Source organism: Manacus vitellinus, unplaced genomic scaffold (genome assembly GCF_001715985.3).
Source record: "Manacus vitellinus isolate BGI_N305 unplaced genomic scaffold, ASM171598v3 scaffold_12_pilon, whole genome shotgun sequence".
NCBI classification, from domain to species: domain Eukaryota; kingdom Metazoa; phylum Chordata; class Aves; order Passeriformes; family Pipridae; genus Manacus; species Manacus vitellinus.
In genome coordinates, this window is record NW_021938949.1 from 16,522,070 (window position 1) to 16,540,844 (window position 18,775).

The window sequence follows — 18,775 nt, forward strand, 5'->3', positions numbered from 1 at the left end:
TTAAACAACGCCTTGTTCTTTCTGCAGTGTCCTTACCCCCTGACACTTTTCACATCTTTTTCCACCACTTTTTCTATTTGGGTGGTTGTTTGCTGAGTTCAAATTTTGTGAATCACAGAACCATCAAGTCCAACCTTTGGCCAAATACACTCATGCCCACCGAACCACACTGCAAGTTGCCACATCTACTTGTTTTTTGAATGCTTCCAGGGATGGTGACTCCACCACTTCCCTGGGCAGGCTGTTCCAATGCTTAATCACTCTTTTAGTGAAGAAATTTTTCCTTATATACAGTTAGTGTGATAAACAGTAAAAAACCCAAAAAATTACAGTTGGTGACCTTAACCAACTGTAACCAATTTTCAAAAAAGAAAACCTTCCTGATACGCAGATAGCCCTAGATATTCCTCATCTCCTAATTAACTTTCACAAACTTTACCCTGTTGAAAGCATTTCCCAGCTAACTGGTTGCTGTTCTTGTGCATTGCAGGTGTCCTGTGGTTGTCAGTAGTTTCTGAGGTGTTGTACATCATGCTGTTGGTCGTCGGGTTCAGCCTTATGTGCCTCGAGCTCTTTCATTCAAGCAGTGTGATAGATGGGCTCAAGTTAAATGCCTTTGCTGCTGTCTTCACTGTGCTTTCAGGTATGAACCTTCCCTTCTTCCCCTTTTACCTGAGGAGCCACCACAAAGCAAAATCCTATAACTCTGAAGGGATAAAAACCCGAGGCTCCAAAACTTTCTTATCCCCACTTAGCATCACATTTTTCACTGTAATTTTTTTGTTCCTTTTGGCACGAGGGACTGCGTGATAAATTTGCTCCTTGCCAGGGAGAAGCGAAAATCCTTATTCCTGAATTCACAGCAGCAATGCAGTAATTATCCCTCCCCAGCCTGCACAGCCATTACCAACAGCTACAGCCTGAGCTCCATTTGCAGCATCATCACACTCATTTTCCAATAGGAAATTAAAAACACGTAGCGTTGAAAATTCTTTTTCCCTGTGCTAATCCTGGGAGTAGGTGAAAGCTGGATTCTTCACACAAAAGAAAGAAGCCAGTCTTGTTCATTAGCAAAATTGAGAATGAAAAGGGTTCTAATAATCACACTGAGGAGCAACCCCAGGAGTAATCTGGGGACATGAACATCTCTCAGAACAACTGTTTCAGGGTATTTTCATGCTCAGCCTGTACTTGTAGCCCTTCAGCACATGAACTTGAGGAATTCACTTCTCTAAAAGAAGTTATGAAATCTAACCATGTAGTTAAGTGCTCCTTCACTTCTGTGAAGATTTGCTGGCTAAAAACCCTCCAGGATTTATAGAAGCAGCCACAGCTGGCTCGTGTAGAGTGCTCCTGCATGGACCTCTCGAGCAGAAAGAACTTCTGCAATAAAAGTGCATTTTATTCTGCTGCATTTCAAGCTGAAAGACATTACAACAGGCTGTGTACATTCTGGGAAGGAGCTTGTATCTTCAGGGGTGGCTGCAAATTTTGAAATAATAACACGAAAAAAAGATCAGAAGTAGAGTTGAGATGACAAGAGAAATCTGGTAAGAACTGCCAAAGCATCTTTTTCTGCTTTGGATGTAATTTGGATTTTTTTTTTAAAAAAAAGTCAGTTCAATTTTCAGAGTCAAACTCTGTGGAATTCTTCAGCATTCAAGCAATTACTTCCATGCTGTTTCTCTCTTTCTTCACCATTAACTGCAGTTTTAAAGTTTTGTAAGGATGATGAAGTTTTCTTTCCTACACATCTTTCTATTTTTATTTTGGCCTTCCCTCTTTTTAAGCACATTGCCAAGATGGTCCAAATATAAACTTCAAAATTTTACAGGGAAAAATGATAGAAGAATAGAAAAGAAGCAAAAAACCCCCAAACCCCAACACACTGCTAGCTGTTATTTTTCCATGGTAGGGATACCTGAGGAAAGAAGAAAACTATATTTATTTAAGCCTAGTATATTTATAATGACATAGCTTAATAGAAATTAGGTAATGAAGAGGACTTTGCACTGGAGCATAACACCTCTCATTAAATTCATGCTAGAGTTCCCTCGTAAAAGTGCAATGAGACCTTCATATTTTCATAGCTCAATATCTAAAGGTTAGACAAAACTTCCTAATAGTGTGGTCATTTCTTGCTGTTCCTTAACCTCTTAGGAACCATTAAAAAAGACCCCACAAGATCACAGTTTTGATGTCACTCTTAACCTTTCACAAATTAAAAAATTTGCATGTCTCTCACGTAATATTTGTGATAAAGCGTTTTAATTAATGTGATATATTCCATAAGTGGTATTTCTAGTAAAGGTATCTGAAAATGCTTTAAAATATGTTGTCTTTTCCCAATTTCCTTAATGTCCAACTTTCCAAAGTTCCTTAGTCTTTCCCATTACTGACACCTAGAAACAGCTCTGGTCCTGCAAGGCTAGTGATCTCAAGCCAGCTATAAATGATCAATGTTTCTGCACTCCTGCCCACTCCAGGCCACCACATTCCCAGGATTTTCCATCTGCAATCTGTAATGCCCTGGACCCCAGGTGGGTGGACATTACAGGCACTGTGTCCTCTTTGCCCAGCCTTAAGCAGCCAGCTGGAGGAAAAGATGATCCTGTAAATACAGCGTTTGTTGATTGATGTCACAGGCAGCTCATTGTAGCCAAAATGTGACCTTTAAATGTAAAACAAAAAGGACCACAGGGTATCCCTGTGGAGAAAAAGGACTACAGGATATTCCCTTGGAGAACTTGGCAAGGCACATCTAACACAGACCAAACAAAACCAAATGCACACAAGACAGCATAAAAAAAGACTTGTCTTGTTTTGTTGTAGCTTGTACGTAGAAAAATGGCCCCAGCAGCACCACCAGGTACAGATCAAGCCCTTCCAGACAAAGCAAGGAACACCACAATTCCACTGTGGTTCCTGTGTTCCAGCACAGGACTTGCTGATGACCTCCCACTGACGTGTATCAGTGGACTGTCATCCCCCCCTCCCACACAGGGACAGCTCTGAGCGTTGCTGAAACCCCATCAAGGCTTTGCACGACAGGAGGGAGGAGCTCAGCCTTGCTGAGCCTCGTCCTTGCCATCTCAAACCTCCCCCTGGCTCTGAGTGACTGTGACAGGTCTCAGGGCAGGCTGTAATGTTTTATTAAGGTCGAAAAATCACCGACAGTACGTACAGAAACAGCAAAGCCCAAACTTAAGATCGAGGCGTAACTGCCAGCTGAAGAAAAATCCATTGATTCAAAAAGTATAGCAAGGTCCCAGTGCATTTTGGAAATTAAATATAGCCAGACACGAGCAAGGTGTGCACCACTTTGCTGTGCTCCCACTGGGCCACCCACCCTGCCCAAACATCGTTTCTCCTGAAGTGAATTGCTCTTTCCACCTCCTATCTTTGCAATGTCACTCCAACACGAGGCAGCTGAGCAAATCACCATGGCTCCTTGTAACAGAATGTCTTCTTGCAGCCTCTGCAGTTGTTTGTATCAAATATGACATTTGTCTTGCTCAAGGACCTGCTTAACGTGCCCACAACACAAACATGACATTCCCACACTTCCCTCCTCCAGAGCTGCCCTGAATCATCCACGTCCAGAGAGACTAATGAAGTGCTTTAGACTCTGTACATGAGCAGGAAAGAAAAGCCAAAATTTGGGGATGGAGGAATGGGAAATCAGGATCTTCCACGTGTAGGAAGGGCAACCATGGGAAAAAAATAGGTGGTCAGAGATAAAAATGAATGCTGACTTTGGTTAAGGTGCAAAGTGTTACAGGAGGACCTCACTGTACCCACTGTGGCAGAACATCGGTATTTCTTAGTGCCTTGAATTGTCACTGCAGCACAAGAGGCTTTTTGACATCGGTAGGTCCAAGGACTATTTGGGATGTGATGACCCTGCCCCCTTTCTTTAGCTAACTGCCTGAACCTACACTTTGCTGAGCTCAGTGGGGAGCATCACTCTGCACTGCCCGGGTACCAAGGCAGGAACATCCCAAATGGTTGTAGCCAGAAAACCCTCCAAGCATCAGAGCTGCTCTTGGCCAGCACTGCTTGAAAAGTGGGGTTTGATTTTCCTCAGAGAGATGTCTAAACATAAAGCTCAGGCAATTTTTTCTGCTTAAGCTGCAGAACCAGCTCAGTGGCAGAGCTAACTCAGGCCACTCTGTGATTTAACTGCAGGCCTGTTCTTTAACATCACACAGACTGCAGTGTCTAACACATTGTCTAATCTTCACCCAGTTGCAGTTCTCCCAGCAAACTATAACAGTGTCACAAAAGCATCACCAACACTGTACCACCAAAAGTAGCCCCGTGGTGTCCTCTTACCACACATCATCAGGAGTGCTGAGCTCCCCTAACTTCCTTCTGTAACTTCCAAGTGTTTTATAAGTGCTCAAATTCATGAATCTTAGCAACTGTTGAGACAAAATGTGGTTGTTTGGCATTAACACATTCAGTCTGCATTGCCTGCAGAAGCCTCTCTCCTCATTCCCTCACCTGAGGCCTGTCTGTGATGGGCTGAGTGAGATAACTGGTGGGTGGCACACCCCTGTCGTGCAGCAGCAGGGTTGGTGGTGCTCCTAATAGTGCAACATTTTCTTCAACGATTTTCTTTCTCCAACTCCTCTTTTGATTGAGAATTCAGTATGATGTAAAATAACGAGCTCTCAGTCACATCTTTCCTCTGCCCATGCAGCTCCCTCCTCCACAGTAGAACAGGAGGCATAAAAGCACAACAAAGACTTTTTCGGAGCTCTCAAAGCACCTCCAGCAGTAACTGTGTCAAGAATTGTAACAAACATTAGCACAAAAATTCCTGTTATGATCCCTGCTTCCCAGGTCTCTTGGGGATGGTGGCACACATGATGTACACTCAAGTTTTCCAAGTGACAGTCAGCCTTGGGCCAGAGGACTGGCGACCACATTCATGGGACTATGGATGGTCCTTCTGGTAAGTGTCACCTGCTTTTTTCCAGTTGTTCCATGAATCTGTTGGGAGATTGTGCATATCACCTCCAATTGCCAGGAAGGTGCATGTGAATTCCCAGCTCCCAAAGTGCCAGGGGAAGCACAAACCCCCAGGGCCTTGCAGTTCTCGAGGTGTGGAGGACAGATACGGGCGGCTGTGCAGCAGCAGCTGTGCCTATCAGCAGGTACAGAGCATTTGTAAATAAACAGCACCCACAATTGCCAACACAGATTGAGCACTCTCATTAAAGTTCAATTTAGGTACATAATTGCCATGGCATTTCAGAGACTTTTAGCTCTTTTTTTTTTTTTTTTTTGGTTTTTAATTAATGTCTCAGTTGAACCTTAGGGTGCAGCTTTTAACTCAGCTGCAGAGGAAGGTGCAGCGCTGCTGGCACGGGGATACTTCCCTGCAGATCATGAGGAGATGGCTTGGGAAAATGGACATGGCTTTTTTTTTTTCCCTCTCCCATCTATCTTTTAAAAATCACATAAAAATAATTTGGCCAAGATACATCGACTGTGTTATATTGCTTGCAAGTTTATAAGAAGCTTAACAAGAAGAGGAGGCTGTGGAGAATAAAAATACCTGCAAACAACATCACCATTCCTCTAGAGGCATCAGCCTCTTTGGATGGATAGGGAAAATACTTTCTTTTTGTCATTTCTAAATATAGCACATTATTTTCTTTCTGTCTCGAAGCAGAGACAACAACCTTTGCTAACACCAATAAATAAATACAAATACTTATGCACAGCACTGCAGGGGATTATTAGTCTTTCCTTCTCCCCTCTTTATTCTGTGTTTCATGGGAGGAGTTACCAACATTTTAGCAACATGTTACAAAATATAAATCACATTATATTTAAAATGCAGTTTATTTTGTGTCTCAGTAACGAATATTTATTGCATGTGATGATAAACTTAAAAATACACTGCATTCATATATTTATAATATTTATATTAATATTTATTAAAACTGTCATAATAATTGTATATTTTCAATATATTTAAATAACAAGGCATATTTGTCTTCAGTAATCTATTTAACAATTTACTGCAATACTCAAAATTCAGAATACTGTTAAATGTCTGGAATGATAAACACTCATTAGATTATTCTCCTTCATCTTGTGCCAGCTAAGAACCCCCATGTCTCAGAGCTGGTGGGTCCCACAGGGCATTCTGAGCTCTCCCTGGACCCACTCATCCCACCCACGCTCCAAGCCAGCTGCTGGGAGCCCAGTGTCCCACGGGGATGGAGCTGGAAGCTCTGGCTGCTGTCCAGATCCCAGCCCTGCCCCAGAGCAGCTGCTGCAGCCTCTCCCTCACTGTCCCCAGGCAGCCACAGATTTAAGGGCCAGGACTGCCCCTGGGGCAGGTCTCACTGTGGGGGACTCTGGAGATGCCCACAGGCAGGCAAATGTGTGAGAGCAACCTCCTCTCTCCCCCTATTCCTGAGGTGGGACCTCAGCTTCCCTCCACACAGTGACTGAGCTCCACTCCTGCTCTTGCAGTCACAAAACATCTCCTCAGATTTGGTGATCTCCTTCCCTCCCCTGATACCTTGCAAGGCAAGACATTTGTCTGTGCAGGATGTAAGGCAAACACAGCTCAGCCACAGCTGCCCTGGCAGCATTTTCAGCCTGCAGAGGTGCTCAGCAGCCTGAGGGAGACCATGGGGTCTCTCACACCATGCCAGTGATGGATAGCAGACCTGGAAAGGGGAGGTTGGGAAGTCAAATGCAGTAAAAAGAAGGCTTCTCCCTTCCAGCTAACACTAATCCACCACTGCTGTACAGACCAGAGAGCTACAACCTCCCCTGGCTTCACCCAGACTTAAACACCTTCTTTAAGAAGGGTTAATAAGAAATGCCCACCCAGCCTGGTGGAGTTTGAAAAGAGGTAGGAATTAATTTTTCCTCCATCTGGTTTCTGGTGATGTCCTGAGACAGGAGTTTTCAGTACCTCTGGACCAGTAATGCAACCACCAGCATTATTTCTAGCCTGCTGTAAATGTCCCACTGCAGCACCTGGTTACAGGACCTGTCAGAGCCCAGAGGACTGGAACAGCACTGACAAGTGGGGCCAGGGAACATTGTCCCCATGGCCAAGAGCCAAAGGATCTTGAGGAATCCAGACTGCCATCCCTTTCCCAAGTGCCAGTGGGGAAACTAACTTTTCCATGACTCTCTTTCCCCTCTATTGAAAGGGAATGATAAAAATGCTTCTCCTTAAAATGAGGAAGAACTGCTTGTGATCTACACAGATGTCCCAAAATTGAAAATGCACTGCTTGCTTCCTGTTATCCTGCCCCATTCCCAAGCCATTGGCAAAGCCTAGAGGTTGGTCTGTGCTCTGGCACAAGCCAGGAGTGGGTTGGGGGATTCTCCTGGCAGGGGGTTTCTCTGAGGATCAGTGGATGTTCAAGTTCAGCCCCTCTAAAGAAAATAAATATAAAAAAACTCGAGCTGTTTGAGCCACAGAGGAACTTGAGAGCCCAGCCCTGAGCTCAGCTGCCAGAGGCACCCCACCACATCTGGGACACAGCTGGCAGGGAGGGGCACTGCTGTCAAAGAGGTCTTCACCTAAGGCAGGGTGTAACTTTACAGGTAGGGAATCCATTCTTTACACTTCAAAATAAATAACATTTAACTGAGGTCCATAAAAACTAAAACAGATCCATCATAATTGCCTAATTATCATGATTTACCAACCACCAGACACTAAGAGTCTTCACTCTGTATTTCCTTCTCTGAACCTTTCAGCATTTCTGAGTGCATGATTAGAAATCATCAGAAACTTCAAAAAGAAAAATTTTCCACCAAATGTCATTCCCCAGGCACAGTAAAGCATGTAGTTTTTGCTGGCTTCTTCCTGGATACTGCTTAGGAGCCCAGCTGGAAATGTTTACAGCTGTTGGAGCTTTTCCACACACTCCATGTAGGAGGAGGACATATGCCAGGTTGGGAAGACACTGTGCCTGAACAATCACACCTAGCACGAGATTCCTTTCCACTTCTTCACCCAAGCATGGGAAACCTGAGGGAACTTTGTCACCCCAGGGGTCACTACATTTCCTTCTCATTTGGTTGCATCTGGCAAATGGGTCCAAAAATGACGAGGAAAGAGCTGCCTACACATGTCTCATTGCCTTGGGAGTCCCTGAAGGACTTGGTAGGAGCTGAATTTTGAAATCATTGAAATGAGCCATTTCTGTTTACTTCTGCTATTTCTCCCCTAGATTTTTTTTTTTTTCAGTTCATGAATATGTGTTGTTTTTCAAGTTTTGTCTAATTTGAAATGAGAAGCTGCTTCCTTGTCTGCAGGTCCTTTGCAGAATGGGAAAACAGCTCCTGCTGAGAGCTGTGTTGACAATACGTGTTTATAAGATAATGCTGCTGGGGCTGTATTCTTTCTGCTCTGCATAATTCAGACCCATTTATTATAGAAAAGGTGAAAAAAGCAGCAGGTAAAGTGTGTCACTGTCACAGATGATGAAGTCAACCCGAGTTAGTTAGGAAGCCACTGTGAACTCTGTGTAGCCAGAGCTGATGGGCTGAATGTGAGAGTCAAGGGGAGCCAGAAGACAGAGAAACCCTGCAGACAAAAGGAGGAACTCAGTGTCTTTTTTATAGCCCCATTTCATGTTCAAAAAGCATCTTAACTCCTTGAGGCCATGAGTCCCCCCCAGCCCCATCTGAACTTGAGGTCAGTGAGGTGCAGGGAGGGCAGAAGAACCTGAGGGGAAACCCTGTCCTCAGGCAGGGAACAGAGCAGCTCCCAGATGACTCTCCTTGCCAGAAGACCCAGGACAACACTTGCTTAACTTGGCCTAGTCATTTTTTTCTTCCATTTTCCTTCTCCCTCTGTCTCCTCATCTTCCTAGTTGGTACTTGCAGGTGTCCTGCCCCTGACTGCACTGTCTACACACTGGGAGTGTCAGTCAGGAAAGCCTCAGGTTGGGTCTCTCCACAAAAATGCAGATATCAGAGACCAGATATAAGCCAGAAATGCTATAAATGTCCAGGAAAGAAGGCATTACAGCAGTCTGGTGAAGGCATGAAAACCAGATTAGGAACCATCCCTGCAGTAGCACTGTGCAGTCGGTGTCCCGGGGATGCTGGAGAACTTCCACTGGTCCAAAACACATGGTCTCTGGGGCATTACTCCCTCCAGGAGTATAAGGATTTTAGCACCTGTCTGCAAGGCTTTGAGACATTTCAGAGGCAAATCAGGAGGTGTTTGGCTCTTTTGTCACAGAGTACCCATTGTTCACACTAACACTGTGCCATATGGTTCTCCATGGGATGGAGGTTGTGCCCAGCCCCTCTCCCAACCTCCTGCCTGCACCTTGAGCACGAGCCACAGGTCATTTGAGGTAAGATGAGAAGAATGGGTTTGTCACCTCTGACTTCCCTGCCTGGTCTCATGCTGTGCATGTCTGTGTCTCTCGGCATCAGAAGTATAACATGAGCTGCTGTGCTAACCCAGCTCTGTCTGCTGGTTTGTCTCTCCACAGCCTGGCCTGGGGCTCTTTCACCTGCTGCATGGCAGCCTCTGTCACCACCCTGAACTCCTACACCAAGACTGTCATCGAGTTCAGACACAAGCGCAAAATCTTCGAGCAGGGCTTTCGAGAAGAGCAGAACTTCCTAGACCAGGAAGCCATCAAGTACTTCAGAGAAAGGTCAGTGCAGTCAGTCACTCCATCAGGGGAGGTTTTCATGGGCTCTGCTAGTCCCAGCAAATCCAGGCTGTCACCCACTGGCAGCACCTGTGGGTGAAGTCTCTGAGATACCTTGAGAAGGTGTGTGTTAAACCCAAAAGGTTTTCCTTGATTTGTTTTTTCTTAAGTTTTGTGATGTCCCAGTGCCTGCCCTGTCTTATATACTCGTTAAACTCAAGACTGACAAGTCCTTACCATATACATCCAATTCATAGGGGTTCACAAGAAGCTGTGCTGCCAATGTAAGCTGATTTTCTCTCTCTGGAAAGGTAAAATTGCGGGGATGCAACAAGTGGGACAGCCATCACTTCTCAGCACATGAAATAGGCACTTCCCTATAATCCCAACAGCTTCTGAGGCACTTTCCAGCCACCAGTAGGCCACTTTGGAGCTGCCATTTTCCACAGTCACATGCCTAAAACCCATCCCTGTCTCCTCCACATAACCCATCCTCTGGAGCTGCTCCACACAAGTGCAGAGTGTACATGACAAGGCACTGCAGAAACACCCACACAGTGCCACCCACAGTGCCACCCACACTCCCACCAGGGACTTGGAGGGACCCAGAGTCCTGTCTGAGCCCCAGAGATGCTCTGTCACTCTGCCCATCACCACACCCTGCCCCACACACTCAGAGCTGGCCCCTGTGGCTGCTCTGGGACATTTGTCACCCTCATCCTGTGGTGAGAAACTTAAGGCTTTGTTTTAAAACTGTGGAATGTGAAGAACACACAAAGATGGACCTCACACAGCAGGGAAGGTGTGATGGGCTCCACAGGGGTTTGTACCTTCACAGAATGAAAAGCTGATCAGTGCAGCAAACCCTCGCCAGAAGTTTATTGCTTGAAATAACGTAAAGACATTTGGGGGACAGAAGACACAAGGATCTATTCCTGTTTGTCTGACCAGTGTGGCAGTTTCTCAGTGGTGGAAGGGGACAGAAGGTTTGCAATGATCAGCATTTCAGCAGCAAATTGAGGATCTCTTCTGAGAGAGAACTAGAGACCTTCCACAATTATTATTTTACCTTGGTTATCCTGTTGTTTGTTAGTCTGTTGTTACAGTTATTCCTCTGCTAACTTCCAAGATTTCACTCTACCTTTCAAACAGCCTGGAAGGAAGAGAGGAACAATGCAAACAACCATGGTTTGCCTAATTTTGCATTTGAAGATGACAGTGAATCCTAAAAAATTCTCTGTATGAGAAAAAAAAGCCCAAACATAGTGAAGAGGAAGGGGTCACTACATGCCTCAGGAGAAATCAGCACCCAGGCAGGGAAAACAGACAAATTATTGAAGTGACAATTACAGATTAGAGCCTGGAAGAATTATAAGGAACAATATGTTGACTTACATTGAGATATGCTAAGGAAACTTGATAGAGTACCACTACTGACCCTTCTGGAACAGTAAATAGAAAAAAAAATTAGTAGCCTAGAGGATAATAACTTTTTCTTTCACATGGGTGTTGTGGGTTTGATTTTGATTCCTCTTGCCCTCACCATATGACACAATTTCGCCCCCAGCAATTCACTCCTTGGCCACATCCCCCCAGCCCTTCCACACACACTTGGCACACACAGCTCAAGCATGTGGTGTTCCCAAACTTCATGATTATGACTTTCTTTTTTTGTATCACATTATTTTAATTGTTGTATCTGAATACATAATAGGAAGCCCAGAGACAGTGTTACCATGGGATCATTCTGGAGGTTTAAAGCTGTGCAGCAATATACCAATTTTTTTTTTTAAGTTATCAGATTCATGATCAGCTTCACTGCTGTGACCTGGGAATACTTGGACACTACAGGGGGTCCAGGGACTGTCCATTAGCAACACCCTGTTGCTACATGCTGTGGGTGCCCACAGTCCCACACAACTTCCCTTAGCTCCCATCTGCCTTTGCACAAATAGAAAATAAAATAAGTTCTCTTTCCTTCCTGTGCATATACCCAGGGATACTTCACATTCCCTCCTACTCCTCCACCTCCATGTTCCTTTTCATACCTCATGAATAAAACCCTCCAGCCTTTCTTCCTTCCAGTTGCTTTGTACATATCATCACCCTTTTTGCATGTTCCTTTGCCTCAGTGCACATTCAGCACCCCGTGTGCACACACATCTAACCTCTGGTTTGGATGGACTCTGTGCAACAGGAAAAGTTAAAGCATTATTATCATTGTGGTTATCATTATTCCCAACAGCTACATTTCTCGTCTGGGAGACAGGGAAGAAAAGTGTTAGCTCCATTTTGCCTGTTGAGAGTTTTTTGTTGGAATGTTCTTCTGCAGGCCCCTGCTCCCAGAGAAGAAATTTGCTTTATGAAAAGTACTGACAGTAAAACAGTGCTAATTTTGCAAATGCTTTCTCGAACATAATCTCATTGTACTGCACTTAATTTTAATTGTATGCAGCTTACAAGTTACAAACAGAGACAGCCAAATTCTTTGCCTGCCTGCACCCCAAGGACACAGGCTCTGTCTCTCCACAGCCTTGTTCCTGTCACTGGGAAAACGTTTAAACAGCTGCAGAAAAATCAAAGATTCACAGTGTTATATGCAACAATCATTTCCTTCCCAGGCCTGGGAGACTTCAAAAAGTCAAGACAAAAGAGACACTGTAGTTCACACCATAAAATCAAAAGATATCAGAGCTCTTCAGATATAACAGGTACAATAGCCTTCAGGGTAACTCTAAGAAATTAAACAGGTCAATTATACAGACTTGGAGGGATTATTCATGCATTAAGTGTTCTATAAAATGATCAGAATTACCTACAACATGTCACCTTTCAGTCTTTGTCCTTTTATTGTTTGTCCTTTTTTGCCGTTTTTCATCAGAATTGAATATTTGTCTAAAACTTTTGCTCACCTTTTTCAGCTTTTTTAGTTTATTAGGTGTCAGTTCTTAATAAGTCTCTCTCTTCCTTCCCTCTCAGTTTCTCTTTCTGCCCTGTTTCACATGAATACTCTTTGCCCATATGGTCTTGATCACAGTCCCTTGTCTATGGTTCACCCCCAGCTGGCAGAGGAGGAACCCTCACATACCTTTCTGCTTTCTTTGCTCTAAGGATCCCTCCAGATAAGCCAAAGGGACAATTCATTTTCTCCTACATAGACTGATAATCTGTGACAATCAGCTGAAGGAATGTCAACGTGCCAGACCTTCTCCTCCTCCCCTGCCCAGCTGTTTAGTAGCTGTGGCTGTTTTAGCAGCTTTGTCCATATGGCTGTGTAATAATTAAGACACATTCACAAAAATTCTGCTCATTTAGACCAATTGGCTACACCAACACTATAATCACATCCATTCAGGCAAGGGCCAGCACAGCCAGGTTATTCACATTGAATGTCTTTGCTTGAATTTGTCCTCAGTTTCTTACCTTCCTTTTCTCATATATTAAAAAACCCCTTTCAGCCACTCTCCTCTGACTTTCCCTGCTCCCAGAATTCTGGTGGACTTTGATTTCAGGTAAAGAATGAAAACTTCCCTCTCTGCTTCTTTGGTGTACTGGGGGCACAGAGTGCAGGTGGGGCAGATGGAGACCCCGGGCAAGAGTCACAGCTGCTGGAACAGGGACAGTTGTAGCTACAGGGAGGAAGATCTGGGGCAAGGGAATATCCAGCCTTGGGGTGAAGGTATGTGAGGCCTGGGGTGAGGGATAAAGGGCCTGAAAGGGTGGAAATCAAATCCAAGCGAACTCCTCATGGAGAGCTAGTCACTGCCTCGAGAAAGGAATAAAAGGTTAGCAAAGTGATGGGAGTAAAGTTGGATTACCCATGGCCCTCTTTTAATGATGACTAGAGGAGAGAGTAGCAACTTTTGGATGTGCATCCATGTCCAGGAGGCCAGAGGTGCTGAGTCCCACTGGAACTGAAGCCACTGCAGAGAGGGATAAAGGAGGATATCCCACCCTGGCACTGGTGGGAGAGGGGACCCTAGAGATCAGCACAGCCCTGTCTCCAGTCTGGTATCCATCCTTTTTGCTCCTTGTGAAGCAAATCTCACTGACTAGGTGCTGTTAAACCAACACACAAATTTAGCAAGTAAATCTGGAGGATTCAGCCTTCCCCAGCTCAGCCATCCGTAGCACAGCATTTGCCAGCTCGCAGCTGTCCATCAACACCCATTGTGGCATTACAGCTGATTTCACAACATTTTTCTTGCTGACTGAGCCCTTACTCTGATCTGCAAAACCAACCCAACGTCAGGCAGATGCTGCTGGTGAAATTCTGGAGTGAGCTGAGTTCAAACTGCCATTGATACCAGTGCAGACAAAATGTCCCTGCAGGGACAGAAAACGTAGTTTTGAAGTGCTGGGAGCAGTTTGAGTCAGATGGCAGGACCAAAGCTATTGCAGAGATAATAAATCAGGACTATTCCCAACACTATGAGAACCAGAACTTTTCAAACCATCCTTCACACACTCTATTTTGTCCTTTTTTTACATTTCTGTAATGTATCATACTCACAGCTTGCTTCCTCTAACTCCATTGTGCTCATGTAAGATGTGCAGATCATATTAATGCTTTCCAAAGACATGCCAACCTTTTGCTCTGATTTCCTCCTTGGTCACCCAGATAACTAAAGAGTTTTTCAGTACTGACCCAGTGTCCCTCCTATTCACAGAGTCAGTACCTTTTCCTACAGACATCAGAGTTTCCAGTGTTACTATTGCCCTTTCATTAGCACATGGGGACGAGTGTAACCTTCTGCCTTGGATTTATTCTGTACTTTATTCTGCAGTACAAAAAGGTTTATCCACAGAGCTGTTCCTTCTGGAGAATTGCATGGACTGGCAGTAAAATGATGCAGCAGTAGCAACACACCCCCCTCCAACACACACCTACTGTACAATGCTGTCGGTCCCTGACACTTAGATCCATCCTGAGGAGTGAAAGAGCGGGAGAGACACAGCCCTGAGCCCCTCATTTCTATTCCCCATGGCCTCTTTACATGAGCTGTCCCTAAGAGGGGCAAAGCCAGTGGAACTGAGTCCTTCCTGAGACCATCAGGACCTCCATAACGGGCCTGGCTGTGGATGGAGGAGCCCAGGTGTGTTGTGCTCTTACTGGTTTTCACCCTTCCATTTCTGTATATTTGGGAGCAGCCTTTGTTTCTGTTAAAGGTGCTACTTCTATATTCTCTTTTCCAGGGCTGAGGAGGAGAGGGCTGAGGCTGGGGACCTGAGGTTACAGTGCCTCCATAGCTGCTCCCCAAATAGTAAGTGACCATGGCTCGAGTGTGTCCGATACACAGTGGCTTGTCCTGTCCCCACGCTGGCTCCCTGGGGCTCAGGGTGAGGCTTGGGTTAGGAAGCTGGGGAAACAGAGGTTTGTTACTCTCCCAGACAGCATTGCCCAAGTGATAATCAACCAGCACATGAACAGTGCAAAATCCTCCACCGTTCAATTTAGGATGTGCACATATCCTATAATTTTGTGTTATCTCAAGAAGCTGTGACTTCATAGTAGTTTAAAAATACGCTCTAATTTACACCTGTATAACTTTCATTATCACTACCTTTTTTCATCTATATTTATCACCAATTCATGATGATGCATGCTATTGAATATAAAAATGATTGAAAGCAGCTTTGGTAGACAATAACTTAGTATAATTAATGCCATTTCTTGCACTTTCTCAGAAAATTGCTATGCTTTTATTCAGGCTTTGCAAAAGCTCTTGCTTTAAACTATGGGAATCAGTGGTTCAATGTACAGAGCAATGTTGGAGCACGGCTCCTACCCTGCTCTGAATACTATACTTTTTCTTTACTCTCCAGGAAAGATGTGTGCAGTTTCATGCATCTATTTCCTTGGAAAGAAAGCAAGTGATCCTTCATTCAGCGGGAGGGAGACTTGGGACAGTGACTTGCTGACTCTGCGCTCTTAAAATTTGGAAACCTGCTGGCATTTTGCTGCCTCTGTCTTGCTGAGATGCACATCTCAGCCACGTACTCGTGGAAGCTTGGTGTGTGTAACCCTAATCACTGAGGGTCCTGATCCCTCCCCAGACCTGCTGGAACTGCTCTCCAGTCCCATGTCACTGCAGGTGGTCTCCCCACAGGCATGATAGTGCTGGCACTGCTCTCCAGCTTGGTTTGTCATCAGCTCACTTGGTAACTCCTGCTCCTTGAAAATGTCATGTCAGTTATGGACTTTTCCACAGGCAGGAGATCCACACCCCTCATTTTCACAGGTCTGCACATGTCTATTGGTACAAAATTGATCTGGGTCATGTTTCCTGAGAAAATTCCCCACCTGCCAAGCTACTGGCGGGTACTCAAGTGTGCTTTTTTATTACTGAAGCCTGTCCAAAGGTCTTTGTTTCAAAGAACAAATAACAAGTCTTGACATTAGGTGTTCCAAGGAATAGGAACAAGGCTCTTGTTGGTCCTACACCCAGCCCTGCCCCAGTGCTTCAATTCCAAAGGACACAGAGCTTTACCCCCACAGTGCTGACAGCGCTGGGAAAGCAAACTGCAAAGGAGAAGCCCAGTGTCAGGGTAAAGAACAGTGGCCATTCTTCAATATTCCATCAGTCTCAGCTTCACATCTGTTACCCACTGTAATGAAATCAGATCAATATTAATGAAGTGACAGGAGTGAAGTTCTGCTCTCAGTTCACAGTTTACTTATGAATCCAATATAAGCCGCAGGATCTTCATTATTCATGCTTATTAGGGAGGAAAAAACATTAATTGCTGCTGCTCTGGATGGCACAAATCCTCACAACTCTCAGAAGAACATCTCCTTCCTTGAACAAGTCCATCAAGCCTGCACCTGACCCGAGGATTCTCCTTGATGCTGTTTCTGGCTTCACACACTCCCACTCTGTCACATCAACCATGCAACGGGCTCGTGGCCAGCAGAGAATTGGTAAGAGCAAGAGAACGATGTGAGAAGCACTTGGCTAAAGGCAGGGTGGCCCCAGAGGTTCCCCTGGCTCCCCTGGGTACCTGGGGTCTGCTTGGATGGAAGAAGGGGACACCCAGAGCAGACCAAGTCCTCACCACTGCTTGGTCACATCAGCACCCACGTACCACTAACAGAGCAAACGCCAGCAGATCACTCTGAGCACTTTATGAACACTTCCCAGAGGGGTGATCCCGAGCCATGGGGACACCAGGATGCACCACCTGAAGTTATTCCTGCTGCTCACTTCAACCAGCATTTCATTCCCTGGAGGACTTGCCAGCTGCCCTCACTTAGAAGTGCCCTGAGGATGTTCTGATTGGAACCAAATGGCAGATGAGGAATATTTGCTCGTGCTCAGACATCATGACTCTTTCTGTCCTCCCACAGAGACAAACCAGGGCATCTGTCCTTGTTGAGAGGCAAGGATTTGGGGGAGTGTCGCTGAGGAGTGAAGAGTAAAACCTTTACAGAAAAGAACACGACTGAGTGACCGTAGAAGACAAATGCTGTCACAGCCAGGTGATTTTGGAAGAGACAATATTAAAGTTTTTGAGCATCCAGGAGCACTGCGGGAGCACAGGTAGCACGAAGGGCCTTATGCCAGGACAGGATATCAGGTTCCTCTGTTGGCAAGACTAAGCTCTCTGTTTCGAGAAGTGACCTTAAATTATAAATCTCATCAGAATCTTGATCCCAGGGGAGTCTTGAACAGGACAGCTATTCAGTCTTGATATTTCTATATTAGGCCATTTAACGTCCATCACTAAACTATAATTTTCCTTTACCAGGGTTAAAAAAAAATATTTCATTTCCTTTAAACCGCTTTAACAGGGTTTAAACTTGCCTGAACTGGGNGAGTCTTCACTCTGTATTTCCTTCTCTGAACCTTTCAGCATTTCTGAGTGCATGATTAGAAATCATCAGAAACTTCAAAAAGAAAAATTTTCCACCAAATGTCATTCCCCAGGCACAGTAAAGCATGTAGTTTTTGCTGGCTTCTTCCTGGATACTGCTTAGGAGCCCAGCTGGAAATGTTTGCAGCTGTTGGAGCTTTTCCACACACTCCATGTAGGAGGAGGACATATGCCAGGCTGGGAAGACACTGTGCCTGAACAATCACACCTAGCACGAGTTTCCTTTCCACTTCTTCACCCAAGCATGGGAAACCTGAGGGAACTTTGTCACCCCAGGGGTCACTACATTTCCTTCTCATTTGGTTGCATCTGGCAAATGGGTCCAAAAATGACGAGGAAAGAGCTGCCTCCACACATCTCATTGCCTTGGGAGTCCCTGAAGGACTTGGTAGGAGCTGAATTTTGAAATCATTGAAATGAGCCATTTCTGTTTACTTCTGCTATTTCTCCCCTAGATTTTTTTTTTTTTTTCAGTTCATGAATATGTGTTGTTTTTCAAGTTTTGTCTAATTTGAAATGAGAAGCTGCTTCCTTGTCTGCAGGTCCTTTGCAGAATGGGAAAACAGCTCCTGCTGAGAGCTGTGTTGACAATACATGTTTATAAGATAATGCTGCTGGGGCTGTATTCTTTCTGCTCTGCATAATTCAGACCCATTTATTATAGAAAAGGTGAAAAAAGCAGCAGGTAAAGTGTGTCACTGTCACAGATGATGAAGTCAACCCGAGTTAGTTAGGAAGCCACTGTGAACTCTGTGTAGCCAGAGCTGATGGGCTGAATGTGAGAGTCAAGGGGAGCCAGAAGACAGAGAAACCCTGCAGACAAAAGGAGGAACTCAGTGTCTTTTTTATAGCCCCATTTCATGTTCAAAAAGCATCTTAACTCCTTGAGGCCATGAGTCCCCCCCAGCCCCATCTGAACTTGAGGTCAGTGAGGTGCAGGGAGGGCAGAAGAACCTGAGGGGAAACCCTGTCCTCAGGCAGGGAACAGAGCAGCTCCCAGATGACTCTCCTTGCCAGAAGACCCAGGACAACACTTGCTTAACTTGGCCTAGTCATTTTTTCTTCCATTTTCCTTCTCCCTCTGTCTCCTCGTCCTCCTAGTTGGTACTTGCAGGTGTCCTGCCCCTGACTGCACTGTCTACACACTGGGAGTGTCGGTTAGGAAAGCCTCAGGCTGGGTCTCTCCACAAAATGCAGATATCAGAGACCAGATATAAGCCAGAAATGCTATAAAT

General features: G+C 45.0%; 1 protein-coding gene across 1 annotated transcript in view; it reads left to right on the forward strand.

Annotated features, from left to right (window-relative positions):
• LOC103763162 (germ cell-specific gene 1-like protein) overlaps positions 1 to 15,601 on the forward strand; it is a 59,398-nt gene extending 43,797 nt beyond the window's left edge. Inside the window, exons 3-7 of the mRNA XM_029957854.1 lie at positions 491 to 643; positions 4,849 to 4,960; positions 9,501 to 9,668; positions 14,862 to 14,929; positions 15,492 to 15,601. Of these exons, the coding sequence (XP_029813714.1) occupies positions 491 to 643; positions 4,849 to 4,960; positions 9,501 to 9,668; positions 14,862 to 14,929; positions 15,492 to 15,601 (611 nt within the window). The remainder of the gene's footprint in view (positions 1 to 490; positions 644 to 4,848; positions 4,961 to 9,500; positions 9,669 to 14,861; positions 14,930 to 15,491) is intronic.
• The last annotated feature ends 3,174 nt before the right edge of the window (positions 15,602 to 18,775 follow it).